Below are 19211 nucleotides of genomic sequence, written 5' to 3'. Positions count from 1 at the left end.
TTTTTGCATCTCTACAATATATGGTCTAGAGCAGTGTTTCCCAAACCCAGTACTCGGGACCCTTACTCAGGCCAGATATTCATTATATCTTAACTAGAGCACAGGTGAAATATTAAGCTGATGGTTGTGCTGATTGTTTCACCTGTGCTCTAGTTAAGATATAATGAATATCTGGCCTGAGTAAGGGTCCTGAGGACTGGGTTTGGGAAACACCCCTGGCGTATAGGCTAATGCTATATTTAAATGAATACCTTTCCAGCAAATTGCAAAATGTAAGTTTTCCATTTACTTCTAATACCAACTGGCACCACCTGAGAGCAACAATTATAGCCGCGTCACTTAGTAAGTACTCTGTGTGTGTAGTTCCTTTTCAGTCGTATCAGCTTTACCAAGCAAAGAAAGTGTGAGATCTAGTGTCCTCCACTTATAATCAGGTACATACTTGCTCCACTTGTGCGTCCCCACCCAGTAGTAACACAAACTATTCCACTTGGCAGAACATCGCTTGAAGCAGCCAGGCACACAGGAGATACAATGGAGTTCAGGGTTGCAAGAGTGGAGAGCTTTAGTAATGTTATATCGTTGTTGAATGTGTTACGATTCCAGTTCGGATGAGTTATGGCCTGGAAGACATCAACCACATTAGGAATTTATGACAACAGCTCAAGTGAGTGAAAATTTACAGGGAAATTCTTGTGTTTAAAAATTATTGTTAATAAATTCTGTTCTTTTAATATGTATTTAACTCTTTCAAAAGAGTAAATATGTAGTCAAAGTTGAACTGCTACATTCCCATTTTGCTTCAGATGATAATACAGCCAGTGAGCACAAATTTGTAAAAGTATTTGTAGAATAAAATAAAAAATTTTTTTTTAAAAAAGAACAAAACCCCCCACTTTATTTTTAAACTGGTGTGGCCTCTTGAATAAAGCAATTATTTTATTTATATGGTTTTCATTTGTTTATACGAATGATAGGCTAACTGTGATTGCAATGTTCACAGTCATGTTCTTAGTAAATGTACCTAGTTAGACTAAGAAATGGTTTTTGAATAACCATTATACACCATGTTTCTTTGAAACTAAATATGTGCATAAAATACAAATAGTTTAAACATTTTAAAAGCGTAAATTTTGGTCCCCATTCCAGTATATTCTAACTTGACATTTGAAAACATCTGCAGCTAGTGTAATTTTCGTCTTTTATTCCAAATCATTAGACAAAAAAACATCAAATTTGTAAAATGTTAGGTGACATACGCAATATTGGGTATCTTTATGGAAATGCACAAATATATATTCTCATATGGTGTTATTGTGGGATTTTAGTTGAAGTTTATGGTGCTTTCACTGACCTAGGGCTCCATGTACTAAGCAGTCAGCGAGCTACCCGCAACAAATCTCGCGTCAAAACTCGCAAACTGATATGTACAAAGTCGTCAACTATGTTCAAACTCGCATCTTTAAAATTGCGAGAGTACTTATCCGCCAAACCTCGCTACCTCTCCATTTTTCACTGTAATTAGACACATTTGACCACCAACTCGCCAAAAACGAATGTACTAAAAAATCTATTTGTCCGCTCGCTACAATTTCCGCTCCCACCTCGTTATTTTTGCCTCGCCACCTTTTAGGTGGCGGGCAAGGTACAAAACAATAGGAAAGTCAATCTAGACGCCAGTCTAGACATATATAAAAGGCAGTAATATCAGCATTGTACAGCATAACTGGCGTCTAATTTGTCTCTCATTTCCATGTACATAAATTGCGCCAAATTTGTCGACTGTAATTAAAGAGTAATCTATATTTTAAATTTGTATTGTATAGTTGTCAATCTTTATAATTATTTTTATATTAATATTTATATATTATCAGATCCAGATGAAGCCATATCCAAATTGTAAATAAATATTACAAAAATAACGCTCTGTTATCACTCTTCAAAAAATTTTGAACAATAATAAAGTTGTTTAGATAAGTTGAACTTTTATAGGAGCAAAATTCTATTCCCGCGACTACTATGATGTTCGTGACACCTTGCATGTCACGTGTTAATAATTGGCCAGACAATTCAACTGAAAGTTAAGTACATCAGCTTAGTCGCGGCGAGCGAGGCGTCAAATTTATCAATAATCCGCCACTGCTCGCGGCGGGCTAGACTTGTCTATTTATTGGGGGATTATTAGTACATAGTGACAGCGGACACCATTTCGCCCGCGGCGAGTAACGGCGAGTTTATCCGCGTCTAAAATGACGGATGAATTGACGGCTTAGTACATGGAACCCCTAACTAGAAATTAGTTATAACTAGCCACATCATCTACAAAATGATATGCTGTTGTATTTTATATATTTGCTGTAGTTTATCCCAGACATGTCACAGCACGTCTAGCAGAGGTGTGAAAAAAAATGTAAGCACCTATTTTTTTACTGCAACAATATGCGCATGGGGTCCCTTTAAATAAATCAGCTGCAGGATTATGAAGCGGCAGAGACATCTTGGTGATTATGTAGTGTGCCATAAAATCTCTAGTATTTGCCGATAAAATGAAGGGGATTGGTACTGCTCAGGTTGTACAATTGTTTCAAAATATCTTTTAAAGGGACATAAACACTGAGATGTTAGTATAAAATGTTTAATTGTGTGACAAATAACTGTGTAATATACTGTCATACTTGATTAGCTTATTACAAAGCTACATGAAACTCTTGCAGTTACATGATGTGTATGTCCCTTTAAGTAATATTAGTAACTAAAATCATTTTAGAACAATAAAATGAGTTGGTGTTCAAGGTTGAGATTAGTTGTTTCTGGGCTCTAAGCCAGTCATTTGCCCTGTTTCTTCTGTAGTTGCACCTGTGATTGCCAACTTACCTTAGCAATATATTTAACTTGGATAGGTTCTGAATTAGAGTTACGGTCATATTCTCCCAAAACGACCAAATGACGACTGGGACTGCATTGTATCAACAACAGCAAAAAGCAAATTAGCATCTGAACACCTAAAAAATATTTACTGCTACATAATGTGACAGACAAATGATCAAGCTAAACAAAAGATTAAGACATATATTGCCCAATATTTATATTTATGGATATAAATTTATATATATATATTAAAAAAAACTAGTCACCCACAACTTATGAAACAACTACCACTATGATCTCTTCAGTAAATTAAAATCTTAACCAACATAATTAAGTTTTATTTAAATAAACCTTTTAATTTCCATGAGACACCTATTATTCTGTTTCACCCGTATGTGCTAATTCTCCCCTACAGAAAATGCCTTTCTCTAAATAGTATTCCATCGTACCCAAGAGATGCTCCCATGAGCCCACCCAGCACAACCCATGCAAGACCCTCACCCCAACCATGGCACAGCCAGTGCCACCCAACCTTATATATATATATAAGTCTGATGTGATGAGATTACATAATGTGATTCTCTGGAGACGTAGGGTTCCAGGACACGTTGAAAACCATATAACTGATATCTCTAATGAGAATGGGAATTCCATACAGGTGGCGCAATTTGGGACCTGCCCTCGAAGCAGCGGTTAGAAAAGGATATGACAGAGAGTACAGGAATTAGATTATAGGTGAAGCAGAAGTGTTTGGAGAGCATATGGAGATGAGTTGTGACGTAGACTATTTTATTTTATGGACACACATGACTGAGGAGCTCAAATCACCTTGTGACTAATAGTTTATTATTAACTGCTACTGTTACTAAAGTTATTTTTTTATTACTATTATTACTTGTTATTTACACTGGATAATACGATATTACACAATTTTGTAAACAAGTAATGATTTAGGCAATTAATATATTAGCCTTACCTGACATTGCAGTGTGCCGCCGTGACTACCCAATATTGATTAATGAGTGAACCACCGCAAAAGTGAAACCCAGATCCATCCTGAGAAGCAATAGAAAAAAAATGTTTTATTTTTTGCAACACAGGACTAAAATGGGTACTAAATTAGTAATAAGCTTGCAAGCTCATCTTAAATCATTGTACATGCATAGGATAGGTTCAAGTAACTGATGCAAGCTCTAATGGTATTATCACAGCTAATAATTGTGTATTAATAGATTACGGTGATAAAGTCTGTATTCCATGTAGGGGGGCAACTAACGATTATTTTCATAATCTATTAATTGGACGATTATGTTTTCAATTAATCTGATACATTATTTTTTTTATATATATATATAAAATAAAATCCACAAATTGAGTGTTACAAATAAAATCTTCAGACTAGGGGGCCTATTTATCAAGTGTCGGGTGTTCATGTCCGCCCGACATCGATAAATGCCGACAGCATTATCATTGCACAGGCATTTTGATATCATTGCACCGCCCCCTGCACATTTGCGGCCAATCGACCGCTAGCAGGGGGTGTCAATCATTCCGATTGTATCTGATCAGGATGATTGCTGTCCGCCACCTCAGAGGGCCAGAAGGCTCGCACAGAATAAGCAGCATCGACTGATTCATAAATCGGGCCCTAAAACTTTACATTAACACAACACAATTTTTATGCAGCTGAACACATTTTAGGGCCGATTATCAAAAATTCTCCATCTGATAGACAAATTATACTACATACTTCACAGGGGCTGAACTCTGAATTCCCAAGAGAAAATGGCCGTAACCTGGAAGTCCCAGAGAGATGAAAGATATCTTCCATAAAGCTCTCTAATCAGATGAGACGATCTAAAAGGACACTCCAGCGCTTCAAGATCTCTCGCAAGATTCTAGAAAGGCATTCGCTGCATTTCTGTATATGAAGGAGAAACAAGCCCAGTGCAATATAGCACTGCATGACATGACAATTCAATTAGATTTACATACTAGTTTAGACTTGTGCCCTTTAAAGGGACACTGAACCCAATTTTTTTCTTTTGTGATTCAGATAGAGCATGAAATTTTAAGAAAGGTTCTAATTTACTCCTATTATCAAATTTTCTTCATTCTCTTGGTATCTTTATTTGAAATGCAAGAATGTAAGTTTAGATGCCGGCCCATTTTTGGTGAACAATCTGGGTTGTTCTTGCTGATTGGTGGATAAATTCATCCACCAATAAAAAAGTGCTGTCCAGAGTACTGAACCAAAAAAACAGCTTAGCTGCCTTCTTTTTCAAATAAAGATAGCAAGAGAACGAAGAAAAATTGATAATAGGAGTAAATTAGAAAGTTGATTAAAATTGCATTCTCTATCTGAATCACGAAAGACAAAATTTGGGTTCAGTGTCCCTTTAAGTTTTATCATAAATTGTATGTGTTACTAATTGCATTGCGCTTAGTTAACATTAAACATTGTCAAAGGACACAAAAACATCAAAATAACACCAATAAACTTTTTAAAGGGACATGAAATCCATTTGTTTCTTTCATGATTCAGATACAGCATACAATTTTAAACAACTTTTTTTTAAATTAATTCTATTATTACATTTTCTTCATTCTGCTTGTTTCCTTTGTTGAAGGAAAAGCAATGCACTACTGGGAGCTAGCTGAACACATCAAGCGAGGTAATGACAAGAGGCATATGTGCAGCCCCCAATCAGCAGCTAGCTCCCAACAGTGCATTGCTGCTCCTGAGCCTACCTATGTATGCTTTTTTTTCAATTATAAATGTTTCTATTTAATGTCCCTTTAATTATGTGTAGTGAAAATCCTTTGTAATGTGCATTCATTATTTATTACTAAACTGTATTTTCTTTACTGCATCCAGAGATTCAGAAATTGCAACATTCTATACAGGGATCACTTGATCAGTGCAGACGCTCCTTTATATCTATATTAAGCTGGCAACAACAAAGACAAGATAAATATACTCAAAAGGCTTTTCTAGGAGTGTGTATCTGGACTGCAAACAGTGCAACTTGTGCTATCAAAATAACCGTTTTAACCCCTTAACAGATGATCTACCCTATTTGTTGGCTGTCGTTTTCACCCTAAGGAGTTAAATATCTTGTCTCTCCCCGACAGTAGCAAGACCCAGCTATTGCCGAATGCCTCATGCAGTGAGCCGTAGTAAAAAGATGTCTCACTGCTTTCGGGGATACCCACGCTATCACAGGCCTGAAAACCCCTTAAAAGGATAGGAAAGTCAAAATTAAAATTTCATGATTCAAATAGAGCATGCAATTTTAAGACAATTTTAAATTAACTACTATTTTCAAATGTGCTTTGTTGGTATCCCTTGTTGAAAAAGAATACACTAGTGGGAGCTAGCTGCTGATTGGTGCCCACACACATTTGTGTCTCTTGTGTTTGGCTAACTAGTTCTTTCAGCAAAAGGATAACAAGAGAATGAAGCAAATTTGATAATAGAAGTAAAATGGAAAGTTGTTAAAAATGTTATGTTCTATCCAAATCATGAAAGAAACTATTATGGTTTCCTGTCCCTTTAAAGTGAATGTCAATGTTGATGCTAAAGGGCCCGGTTTTTAAAAATTCAATTAAAAACAGGGGCACTTTAATTCATCAAAATTTACATTTCACTCGCTGTGAAAAAAAACGTACCTTTTAATCTTCACAGCAGCTCCAGCTTCCTCCGGTCGTCTGGCGTCAGAAATGATGGATAGGTCATCCTCCAATCACGGCTTCACCCGAGGGAATCAGTGTCTGATTCAATGCCTTGATTGGAGGAAGACGGATTCCTCATTTTAGACCCAGGAAGAGGCTTTGCAATGGGTGGAGGAGGTTGGAGCTGCTGTGAAGATTAAAAGGTAAGTTTTTTTTTTTCTCAACAGGAGTGAAATGTAAATTTTGATTAATTAAAGTGCCCCTGTTTTAATCAAATTTTTAAAAACCGGGCACTTTAGCATCAAAATTTACATTCACTTTAAGGACACTGGTACACAGTATGTCTGTGTTGTTAGGTGCTAAATGCTTTTAAAATGTGGAGTTTGATAAAAATCTTGCAAAGGGTTTTCTATAGATACACTTTGTATGTTTTTTTTAGTTTGCTTTCCAGTAATCACAATCCTAAAACGCTTCTGCTTTTAATACCCCTAAGTTAATAATTATCTGCATCACTGATCTCCCGATTTTGTATTCCAGAAACCAAATGTGCACAATTAACGACAAACATAATGTTGTGGGTTTACATCACAGGACACCTGTTAGTAGTGTGTAGTGAACAGGTGACGTGCAATTAACCTGCTGTGCTCCATAGGGACACGTGTGTAAATAGGGTTGCCACCTCGGCCATGTCTTCCTTATGAGTTACACATGCTGCAGGGTGTGCAGGGAGGAACATGTATTGTGTTGTTTATCAGCACTATTCATGTGATGTCCAGAGGCACAATACATGTTCCGCCCTGCTTACCCTGCAGAATGTGTAACTCATAAGCATCCAGGAAAACATGGCTGAGGTGGCAAACCTATGTGTAAGTCTCTCTAACGGATATGAACAGAGGCATTATCAGTATAGTGGGTGTGTGTATTTGTAGGGTTTGGAAAATCTTAATCTTTTTATTGGAGGCACCGCACAAACAAGGCTCCCCCATCCCTAATTAATTTAAGTAAAACAAGCATTTCATAAAATCCACACAAAATAGACCATTATTGGCCCATTAACAAACAAATTAAATTGACATTTTAATCCATTACAATACCCTTAAAGGGACAATATGCACACATTTTCATATAACTGCACATAATAGACACTACTATAAGAAGAATATGCACAGATACTGATATAAAAATCCAGTATAAAACCATTCAATAACGTACTCAGGGCGGAGCTAGCTTCCAAAGCGGATGGTCGTGTCTTTACAGAGCTCCCGGCTCTAGATTTATTTATAGGGGCTTATCTGCCTTATTTTGCAATTTAAGGTTACCTAGTGACGGACCCCAATCATATGAACTTTTCAAGAACGAGTTCGGGAGTGTACAAACGCTCTATATCATTGGTTTTGATCCAGCTCTAAGGCAAAATACATAGCGCTTTGGACATCTGAGTAATCTAAGATGGCGCCGGCTTCGTGGGATAAAGAAATCATGGCCTTGTTGGATGCCCACTTTTCAAGTCTAATGCAAGTACTTGTAAGAGCGATTAAACAGGAATTGCCTGCTGACACTCACCTGGGCCACCAAGAGACTTTGCAGAGCTCTTATGAGGATAATGTCCACTTTTGCATTGCACCTGGTTTACAAGAGGCTGGTCACGCCAGAACAGCTGTCATACCGGAAGAAAGGGGCTTACCGATGCAGAGCACTCAGTTACCGGACGTTGCGGCTGCCATTGCAGGTGTTACTGCAACCCAACATGCTCTGCAGTACACCCAACCACTAACGCCTGCTGGGCATTTACATTGTGGAGATCCCCTCCTCTTACCTACCTTCCCCTTGGTCCGGGAGGCGTGCGGCATTGCAATGTCACTGAGTTGTGAGGTTTCTCTCTCGTCTCTGTACCGAGGTCCCAGCCAGCAGCTGATGGGGAGGGAGGCGTACTCTGTCTGACTTCGGTTGCGGATCATCTTTATCAGCTGGCCCCTATACATGGCTGGAGCCGATCTGGAATCGGCTAAATATGGGACATACACTCTGTTCCACTGATAGATTCATCTTTTCACATATGGAATTCCCATGAGCGACTCAGGTCACATACCACTTCAAATGTAGGCACCACGCTGGATTATTTTAATTTTTTTAAACTTCTTTTTATTGAGAAAAAGGTAGTACATACAGAATGAGAGCTCATGTACAACATACGGATATTGTCAATATACTCAAGAGAGAGAGTTACAAGGCACAATTTCAAAATGGCAGCATTGTATTGACATGTGTTACAAAAATCTTGGGAAACTGAGACTAACGTAAGAAATATATAGCTTTGTAGCTCTCATTCTAGTTAAAATTGAGAGGTAGGCCGAGTAAGTTCTACAGCATATGTCGTGAAACATTACCAGATCCCTATTAAAGATGTAGGTTAAATACCCCCTCTCACAGTTTTAGACTGGCTTTCTCATTTTTTTTTTTGTTTTCAAAATAAAGCTTTATTGGCGAAATGTGAAAAATACAAGGAATTAATTTGCTTACATTGCAAAGTCAGTTGTACAAAATTTCAAACACCTGTACAGTTAAGGTTTGATCATGCCATTTCGCAGATGAGAATTAGATCAATTCAAACAGCCTTCGAAAAAACTTCGTCAGAAACAACAGAAACGTATACTGACCATATAACAATAACGTCTATCATAAGCTGTTTAGTGATACAAATTAGAAATACATAGAGGATATCAGAAAGAAGGAAGATTATAGTTTCTCGAGTACAGATCACATGGTATTTATCGATTTTCAGCAGTTTACTTATAACACACTGCTGCCTATAATACAGTACTCCTAAAGAAGAAGGTAGATATCTAGAGAGGTGGAATAAGTGGGTAAGGGTTGCAGGGTGCAGAGATGAGGGAGGAAGAGAAAGAGAAAGAAAAAAAAAAAAAAAAAAAAAAAAAAAGAAAGAAAAAAACAACTGTGTACCAGCTCAGACCATTGCAACACCTCTTTAGTTTATAATCCTCTTCCCTCCCAGATCATAAGCATCATCTCATGTGTATCTAGTTTTCCTATTTTAAGGTAGTGGTATCTTTCAAGTCTCAGCAGGTCTGCCACTTTGGTCCTCCACTCTTGAACACTGGGGGTGGTTTGTTTTTTCCAATACGTAGGGATCAAGCTTTTTGCTCCATTGAGCATCACCAGAAGGAGCCTATACTTATCTTCCCTCGTGATCTTAGGTAGCTGATGATATAGTAAATAACTTGGATTAGGTGGGATGATCACCTCGAGGACCCTGCTCATTTCGGCCATTATGTCATTCCAATAAGGTGTTAGTAAGGGACAGGTCCACCAAATATGTAGTAAGGTGCCATTTTCTCCGCATCCTCTCCAGCATCCCCCATTTGTGTGGGGGTATATGTGTTTTAGCCTCTGTGGGGTCAGATACCACCTGCTCATCAGTTTGTATTGTGTTTCTTGAACCCTAGCTGAAATTGAAGCTTTCTTTGTTTTGTCAAATATTTTGTTCCATTCCTTAGGTCCTATATCTAAGCCTAGTTCATTTTGCCAAGTCTGTGTGAAGCCGGGAAGATAGTCTTCTCCGCCTTGCTGTAGTAATCTGTAAATCTGAGAGATCAAATGAGAAGGGGGCGTGGTCATTGTGCACAGAGTTTCAAAGTAAGTTCTTCGTCTAGTCAGATCTGACTTAGCTTTATGGGAGGTGAAGTAATGCAGAATCTGTGTCACTGTGAACCATGAGGTAAATGCCTCTCTGTTCCACTCAATTAGTTCTTCTTGTGACTTCAATTTGTCCCGAGTGAGTATGTTATATATTGCTGCTTCACTTAGACTATACGTCTTGTTCGGGAGATTGAGTCTGGGCAGAAATTCCATCTCAGGATTTTCATTGAGGGATGTAATCGGTGAGGGTAGCGTCGAGACGTGATTGGCTTTTTTAAGTAGTTTATCCCATATCGAGAATACCTCCTCGATCATTGGATATAAACTGATCACTGGGGGTCTGTCATTAGTAGGGGTCCACGCGAGAGCTCCCACGTTGCCCCTCTTTAGAATTACACCATCTATCTGTACCCATGCCTTTTGGGCCGAGTTGTGACACCACTCTACTAATCGCTGGAGGGATATAGCTGTGTGGTACATTCTTAAATCTGGGATACCTAGTCCGCCTCTATTCCGTGGTAGGAAAGTAGTTTTCCTGTTGATTCTCGGTTTCAGATCTCTCCAAATATAGGACTCCAGAGCAGACTGTATCTGATGAATAATGTGTGAGGCCATCGATAAGGGGATGGTTTGCATGACATATAGCACCCGTGGTAACACATTCATCTTGACCACCCCTATGCGCCCCAGCCAAGAGATGGTTTTATTTCTCCAGGACGAAAGGTCCTTAAGGATTTCGTCTCTGATATTTTTGTAGTTCATGTCCACTATCTCTTTTATGTTTGAAGTTAAATGGATGCCAAGATATTTCAGTTTGCCCTGCGCAATTTTTATCGGGCATGAGCCTTCCAACTCCTGAAAATCAGGGTGTGGGATCGTAACATTCATAATCTCTGATTTGGTGGGGTTCAAAAGGAAGTTTGATACGGTGCCAAAGAGTGTGAACTCTTCTAGGGCCGCCGTTAGGGATCTCTTCACATCCGATATCATAAGTAAGACATCATCCGCATACATGGCGAGCTTATGTTCTTCGCCTCCCACTGGAATACCGTGTACCTCTGGGTTTGCCCTGATCCTACTCGCTAATATCTCAATTGTCAACGCGAATAAGAGGGGGGACAGGGGACAACCCTGTCTAGTCCCGTTGCGAATTGTAAAGGCGCCAGAAAGCACTCCATTCACCCTAACTCTAGCGTTCGGAGAAGAGTATAAGGACATGATTCTGTTTATAAATTTGGAGCCCAGGCCGAATTTCTCTAAAGTGTGTCGCATAAACACCCAGCTGACCCGGTCAAACGCTTTTTCTGCGTCTGTAGAGACCAGGGCCAGCGGGGTTGAGGTGATGTGAGCATGTGTAATAATCTGAAGGACCTTAAGGGTATTATCCCTTGCCTCACGTTTTGGGATAAAGCCCACTTGGTCAGTAGAGATCAACTGCGGGAGGTATTTATTGAGACGATTGGCTATAACTTTCGCGAGAATCTTGATATCTGAATTTAGCAATGAGATAGGGCGGAAGTTCTCTGGTTTATTGTCAGGTTTGTTGGGTTTAGGGATGACTGTAATATGTGCTTCGAGCATGGAATGGGGCAAAACCGGGGAATCAGACAATTGATTAAAAAGACTCTGCAGTTCTGATGCCAATATATCACCAAATGTTTTATAATATTTGGTTCCAAATCCATCCGGGCCTGGGCTCTTCCCGGTTGCCAGATCTTTAATGGCTTGTTTGATTTCTGACAGCGTGAACGGAGACTCCAACGCTTCAGAATCTTGTTCAGAAAGCTGAGGGATCTTTACTCCCTCTAGGTATTCCAGAATCTGTTGTGATTCTCGAGAGCGGAGGAGGGGCTCGTCTCCCACATTAGGCATTCTCTGTATGTTATACAGGCTATCATAGTAGGATCCAAAGATCTCAGCGATTGACTTGCCATCCTCTCTCGATTCCCCGTCTGGGTGTATCATACTATATACATAGTGTTTGGTTTTTTTCCTCGCTATTGCTCTGGCCAGTAAGCGTCCAGCTTTATCTCCCTGTTCGTAAAACTGTTGCCTTAAAATTAAGGCCGCTTTTTGATAGTCTACTTGAAGGAACTTCATAAGTTCCGACCTCTCCTGAGCCAGAGTCTTGGTCAATGCGATATCAGTTGGCTTTCTTTTATGTGCTTGTTCCGCTATTTCCACTGCATCAAGCAATCTGCGGTATTTCTCCCTCCTTCCCCTGACTAGTCTAGCCTTTTGTTTGAGAAAGAGGCCTCTGATTGTACATTTATGAGCTTCCCAGATCACAGTGGTCTGGGAATCCGAATCTCTATGTATGTGGAAGTATTCTTTTAGGGCCCCTTCAACTTCTAGTTTAAATACTGGATCTTCTAGGAGAAGGTCGTCCATCTTCCAAATATAAGGTGTGGCCGGTACATTAGACCATAATACGGTACAAGTAACCGGGGCATGATCTGACCATGTAATGGGAAGTATGTTACTATTGGTGGAGAGTGTGAGTCCGATAGTGTCTGTTAACCAGTAATCTATTCTGGAGTATTTTCTGTGTGGATGGGAGTAGAATGAGTAGTTATTGGTTGTGGGGTGGTGTATTCGCCAAATGTCGTGTAGTGCTGCGTCCTTAATAGTAGTCAGTAATCGTTTAAGCGATTTATGGGGGCGCTGGAGAGTCCATCGGAGGTGTCGAGGGTTGGATCTAGGGAGATGTTTAAGTCCCCACCCAAGAATAGGATCCCAGATTGGATCTCAAGTATTTTGTGGATTACTTTCTGAAAGAAGACCTGCTGAGATTGATTTGGGCAGTAAACATTAGCTAAAGTTAGAGGCCTGTTGTATAGTGAACCTGTGAGAATCAAGTATCTACCTTCTGGGTCTCTGTATATTTGTGCAAGTTTGAAAGGTATATCTGCACTAAAAAGGACACCTACCCCATTTTTTTTCTGGGGGCCTGAGGCAAAAAAGGCAAGTGGATATTGTCGGCTAAACCAGCGGGGTTCATGACCTATTGCAAAATGTGTCTCTTGGAGGTAGATGATGTTACCTCCCTGTCTATGTAAGTCTCTCATTACCATAGAGCGTTTAGCTGGGCTGTTCAGGCCTTTTGCATTTATAGAAATTAATTCTATGGGACGAGATACTATTCCTAAGCGCTGGTTCGCCATTTTTCCTTATTCTTTTCAAAAGGGAGAAAAAAAAAAAAAAAAAAAAAAAAAAAGAGGGGGGGGTAGAGGAATAGGATAAGGGGGGAGGTATAGAGAACAGAGAGGGTAGAGGGAGAGCAAGAGAGAATAATAGATGAAAGTTAGAAGGGTGAACACGTAAAATCTAATCTGATAATGTAAAGAAACCAATCTGTTAAAAAAGAACAGATAACAACAATAAACAGTAAAAGCAGGGGTAGTGTTCCCCGCCTACTTACACAACATATATATTACTTAGAAAAGATAAACAACAGTAATAAGTGCATTTAGTGATAGCATTTTCACGACCTACCCACTATATCTCTATGTGTGCGCTCCTGTGTTGAATCTCACATCGGATGTCAGGGGGGGACCTAACATGAAATCAGTAGTCTATGTGTTGAAGAGGTCCTTGTCTATTCTATACCTTGGTAGTTTAGGTGATTGTTTTTAGATGTTCTCTAATCTAGTGGTCAACCATGTTGTTCTTGTTTAACTGTGCGTTTATTATGTGCTTTCTACTTCGAGTAGGCAAAGGAGTCTCTTAGGATTGGTCGAGAGGTATCTAAGTAAAGGGAGGCCCAATTTTTGTAGCACCTCTGCTCTCATCTGATTTGATGTAGGAGCACTATAGGATTATTATACTATGATGTCATCTCCCTCTGCCCTAGTTTGTTAATTTAGGGAGTTAAGATGCATTATCCCCTTTTCCAACAACTCCTAATAATTATTTAGTTAAGCACAATTGTTACTCCACATACCTAGAAAGAGACTTAGTTTAGGGACTTCCTGTGATTGCTCTAGAAGGGTCTTACTGTATGACCTATACTTTGTAACTCAATGTGTTTTCATTGACAGATTAATTTATATAAGCCTCATGCTAGCTGGTGTGTTCCAAATAGGTTTTGAGTACTGATCTGTCTGAGTCAAGTGTTCCGTGTTCCACTCAAACCTTGCTAGTATACGGGGGTGATGTGATTGTAGTTCTAGATTTTAGCTTTGAGGCGTGAGGCAGTGACAGGTAATAATTCAAACATGTGTAGATGTTACAAGACATTGTTAGCACAAGAACCACATACATTTATCTAGTACAAGTAACAGTATAATTCTTTGAGTTGACCACACGGGTTGTGGTCAGTCTACTCCTGGGACAGACCCTAGTACCTCTGTTCCTCACTGGTTTGTCTTATGGACTTGATATAATTATTATTATAAATATAATCCACTCTTATCTCTAGAACCGTGAGCAACAGAATACAATTATCCATACATGTGCAGTTATAACATAACATCCTAAGTATAGGGAATACATGCATTCATCTATCATTATTACTATTATAGTTCTAAGTATTGACCACATTGGTTATAATCAGTCAAGTCTTGATGTAACTGAAGACACCATAAAATCTTAACTTATCTGAGACGATTCTCATTGTCCAGGATGTTGCAGCCCAAGTTCAGGACTGGTGCTAAAATGGGTAGGTCACAGCATGAAGGTGTTAAATAAAAAGAATGTTCCTTATAATCCTACTGCGGATTGCTACAAGCCACTGGGTTCTCCATCTGCTGGGCCCTCTGGGGCCATTGGAGCCTTCACAGGAAGTCTTATGTTAAGATCCAGTGCCTGGTTGAAGGAAGGGAGGTCAGCTGGGCTCTTGAGGACATGTGTGACATTATTTTTTGTGACCATGAGGCTGGTGGGAAATCCCCATCTGTATGGGATTCTATTAGCTTTCAGGACTGAGGTAACAAATCTGAGATCTCTCCTCTTTTGAAGAGTAGTTGGGCTTAGATCTGAATACACTTGTAGCTCCACTCCTCTAAATTCTATATGTTGCTTATTTCTAGCCAGTTTAAGCACCTCTTCTTTTTCTTTAAAGGAGAGCAATTTTAAAATGATATCTCTAGGTGGGGCCCGACCAGGGGGTTTAGGGCGCAGCGCCCTATGAGCTCTTTCAATCTGGATCTCAGGGCCTACAATATCGTTTCTAAGATATTTGACGAAGTCTTGGATATATTCTTGAATAGCAGGGGGATCAATTGATTCTGGAACTCCTCGCAGTCTGAGGTTATTCCTCCTACTGCGATTCTCAAGATCTTCAATTCTATCTAATAGCGTGTGTACAGTGCTCTCTTGTGCTTGTAAAAAGCTGGCTTGATGTTGTAGGTCAGAGTTAAGTGCCTCATGTTTTTCCTCTACTTGAGTTACTCTACGGTCAACAGCTGAAATGTCTTGTTTAAGTTCATGAAACATAGATTTGAATTCCCTCATGGCCTCTTTTATGTCTGCTTTGGAAGATAGAAGCTTTATATCCTCTTTAGTCACACAGTTTTGATGGGTAGACAGTGTTTCAGAGTTATGAATCTGTGCTGTTACTCCTTTCTGGTGTGTCTCAGGCCTCCCTAAGGGGGTCACAGGATCATTTGCTATTAAAAAGTTATCCATCACTGTAGTTTGGGAATTCTTAGGCAGTCTGGTTTGTCTTCTATTAGACATTACATAGGCACCCTCAAGCTGAGCTTTATGCGTCTAGATTAAAGTGACAGACCCAGCAGTAGGTGATTACAAACAGGGATATCGCTGTGAATTAGCAGTGTTGGATTATATGCTGCCTGTATGTTGCTATAAGTGGTTGTGTTTCTTTCTTCAGATCTAAGGCACTAGAGTTGTTGGAGAGATTTGTTGGATAGGCCCTGTTTTGTGCTGTATCTGATTTATCTGATATTCTAAGTGCGTAGTGCGCTTATCAATTCTGCGGCCTACTCGGGGATGGCTACGACAGTTCCACTGTTCCCCTGTGATTAGCCTCCATAACAGGGACCATGCAGATAATTCCGTTAAGGGTATTAGAGTTCAGTACCTTATTGGTAGAAGACAGTGGTCCTTTCTACTGCGTGGCCCCTCACAACGGTCTGGCAAAGCGATCTTGCTTGGGCCCGTTCTGCTCTCAGACTATGGCTCCGTCACGGTTGTTGCTCGGGGTCACTGTGGAGGAGGCTGGTGTCCGGTGAGTGTAACTTCTCGATCGTGGTTTGTATTTAGGCTCGTTTAACTCTGCCGTTAGATCACACGCTGCATGTGTACAGCGCCTAGGCTCACCTCCGCCGAGGACCGCTCCGGGGCTGCGACAGCACCGTTCTGTTCCGGTGCTATATTGCTCCGTTCTTGGACCGTTACTAATTCGGTAGGCCCAGAGCTGCACAGGGGTGTCTGAGTGTATCCACTTCCTCCGTAAATGTTCAGGCCCAGCAATGGCGGTGCCGCGATCAAATGCGGCTAAGCAGTGTATGGAGTAGCCACAAAGTTGTTAAAGGTATCTCCATGTAGAGAAACAGCATTAGGATGAAAGAAAATGCTAATTTCTGGTTAAAGTTATAAAGTTTATGCACTTATTTTAGTGTAAGCTCGGCAGGGACATCAGAGCTTTTTTAGAAAGCAGCCATGTTCAGCTATGGCCAGGCTCCGCCCCCCACGCTGGATTATTTTAACTGTTTCTAATATAGCAGTCTTTATTATCACACCCTGATGGGAAAGCAGGGCACAAATTAAGCCGCTGATTTCACTTCATCTTCAGAGACACTATCTTATCTGAGGGCTATTAGCCGGACACAAAAGGTCTTCTACATTACATGATATAACATTTATCTAAGTTTGCTATTCCGTGTTTCTAGCTGCAAGTCATTTCTCTTCTAGTGTATGCCCTGCTGAGTTATGTCTCCTGGGAAAGAAGATGCTTAAGGTTTTTTGATTATGTGGCTGTGCCGCCGGCGGCCGAGGTGGCGCAGTCGTGAGTCTAGATCTCCCGGGTGACTGTAGTTTAATATACTATATTATGATTGTTATTGAAACTGTATGCCTGAGACATTTTGTAATGCCCTTTTTCCCATTCGGCATAAGTGTAATCCTCTCAAAACTAATGGTGTGTGTCTATATTTATGTAAAACAACAAGGATAGCCCTTGACTGCTTATATTTGGTATGTTATTAGTCATGTTGCATAGTTTAGGTGTGTGCGATCTACCCTCATCCCCTTTTCATACATTCTCATAAACTTAAGCCCGGTTTGTCCCGTCAAGTTCTCACTGTAAACTTTTATTATAATTGGTTTCCTCCATCCTATCATAAGGTACACACTCATACTATAGACCACTTTAGCTGGCTTACATAATTATTATCACCTATTATTTCATCTACATTATCTACCATGCCTAAATGACCCCCCCCCATTTCCATATAATGTGCCTCCCTGTTTGGAAGGGCTACTTAAGCGGTCTATCTTACTTGTACCGCAACCTTAAATTGACTTCCCTTTATTTCATTTATGCTGTAACATAAGTTATATATGTCAATTCTATTGCAAAGCTGGTTATGCATGGCTACAGAATGTTTCCCCTAAGTTTTACAAGTATTGATGTAGTTTTTCTTGGATTCATTTATCCTGTATTACAAGTTGTAGATATTTATAGAATGTTTCAAGATGGCAGGGGACTCCTTACCTCTCTCTGTTATAAAAGTAGTCATGCATATCTGTAGAATGTTTTAAAGCAAAACTAAATCTGAAAATGTGAGGTGTTTATCCTGTATGGATTTTTTCTGTGATACAACGGCTATGGCTATATCCCTAAATGTATATCAGATATGATTTTGCTTTTTGTTCTTTTCTGTATTGGTATACCTCTTGTAACATAGCATGTATGTTGTAGTCTGTTCTCAACCTCAATAAAATATTTATAAAAAAAAAAAAAAAAAAACTTACTTAGAAGCTTCCAGTTTAGCACAGTCTATGGGGTTAGGCTGGAACACCCACTAAAAGTGGCAGGAACAGGCAGACACTCCACCCCCCCCCCTCACAACTCCCCTGCCTATGAAAAGACCCATTACAAAACCAGGAGTCTATAGACATCAGTATACATCTAAAATGTTGGGGCTTGGTTAGGAGCTATTATATTTAAAAGAAGCAAAACTATTAATTTTTACAAATACACTCTCAGATGGGCTATATAAATGGATCATCTACAAAACATTTATACAAAGAAAAATCTTGTGTACAATCAATGTTCCTTTAATCAGGCTAGGATTAAATGGAAAAACCCCAACCATACAGAACAGTGTTTTTGAACTCCATAGCTCAGGGCCTTGTTTCTCAACCGCAGTTCTCAAGTACCTCTAACAGTCCAGGTTTTTATTATAGCTGAACTAGTGCACAGGTGAAATAATCAGCTTATGGTTGAGTGCGAGTTAGTGTTACTGACCAGCCTATTACTTCACCTGTGCACTGGTTAAGCTATAATGAAAACCCGGCCTGTTGGGGGTACTTGAGGATCGAGGTTGAGAAACACTGCCTCAGGGCACACTACTAGGCCAGATTTTCATGATATCTGAACTAGATCACAGGTGAAATAATCAGCTGATCAGTAACTACAGTCTCGAACCTGTTCCCACCCATCAACTCATTATTTCACCTGTGCTCTATTTTAGATTTAATAAAAATCCAGCCCATTAAAGTGCCCTGAGGACAAGAATTGAAAATCACCTTGGAATGCCCATGGCCAGCTCCTTGTTTGCGTCAGTGAGGCTTCTGAGGCAGTTCTCAATTCTATTCTATCCAGACTACATCCTACAAACGGTTAGGTATGTTTGTCAGATGCTGTCATGCACAGTAGAGACTGCACAAGGACAAACATACCTAGCCGTTTGTATCCTGACAGCAGAGAGGGAGGCGAAAGCGGCGTGTCAGGTGCGTAGCCGGGTGTGATGAGGGGTGTGCGTTCGGGCGTGTCCGGGTGGGGTGCCGCAATGGGCGTGGCAGGGAAGGGTGCCGTAATGGGG

General features: G+C 39.9%; 1 protein-coding gene across 1 annotated transcript in view; it reads right to left on the bottom strand.

Moving 5' to 3' along the window:
* LOC128640456 (chymotrypsin-like protease CTRL-1) overlaps nt 1–19211 on the bottom strand; it is a 45648-nt gene that overhangs the window by 12702 nt on the left and 13735 nt on the right. Inside the window, exons 3-5 of the mRNA XM_053692935.1 lie at nt 3845–3924; nt 2875–2956; nt 443–623 (exon numbers count right to left, since the gene is read on the bottom strand). Coding sequence (XP_053548910.1) covers nt 443–623; nt 2875–2956; nt 3845–3924 — 343 coding nt within the window. The remainder of the gene's footprint in view (nt 1–442; nt 624–2874; nt 2957–3844; nt 3925–19211) is intronic.

This window comes from Bombina bombina, chromosome 1, assembly GCF_027579735.1.
Source record: "Bombina bombina isolate aBomBom1 chromosome 1, aBomBom1.pri, whole genome shotgun sequence".
NCBI lineage: Eukaryota > Metazoa > Chordata > Amphibia > Anura > Bombinatoridae > Bombina > Bombina bombina.
This window is presented reverse-complemented; position numbering and strand designations above follow the sequence as displayed.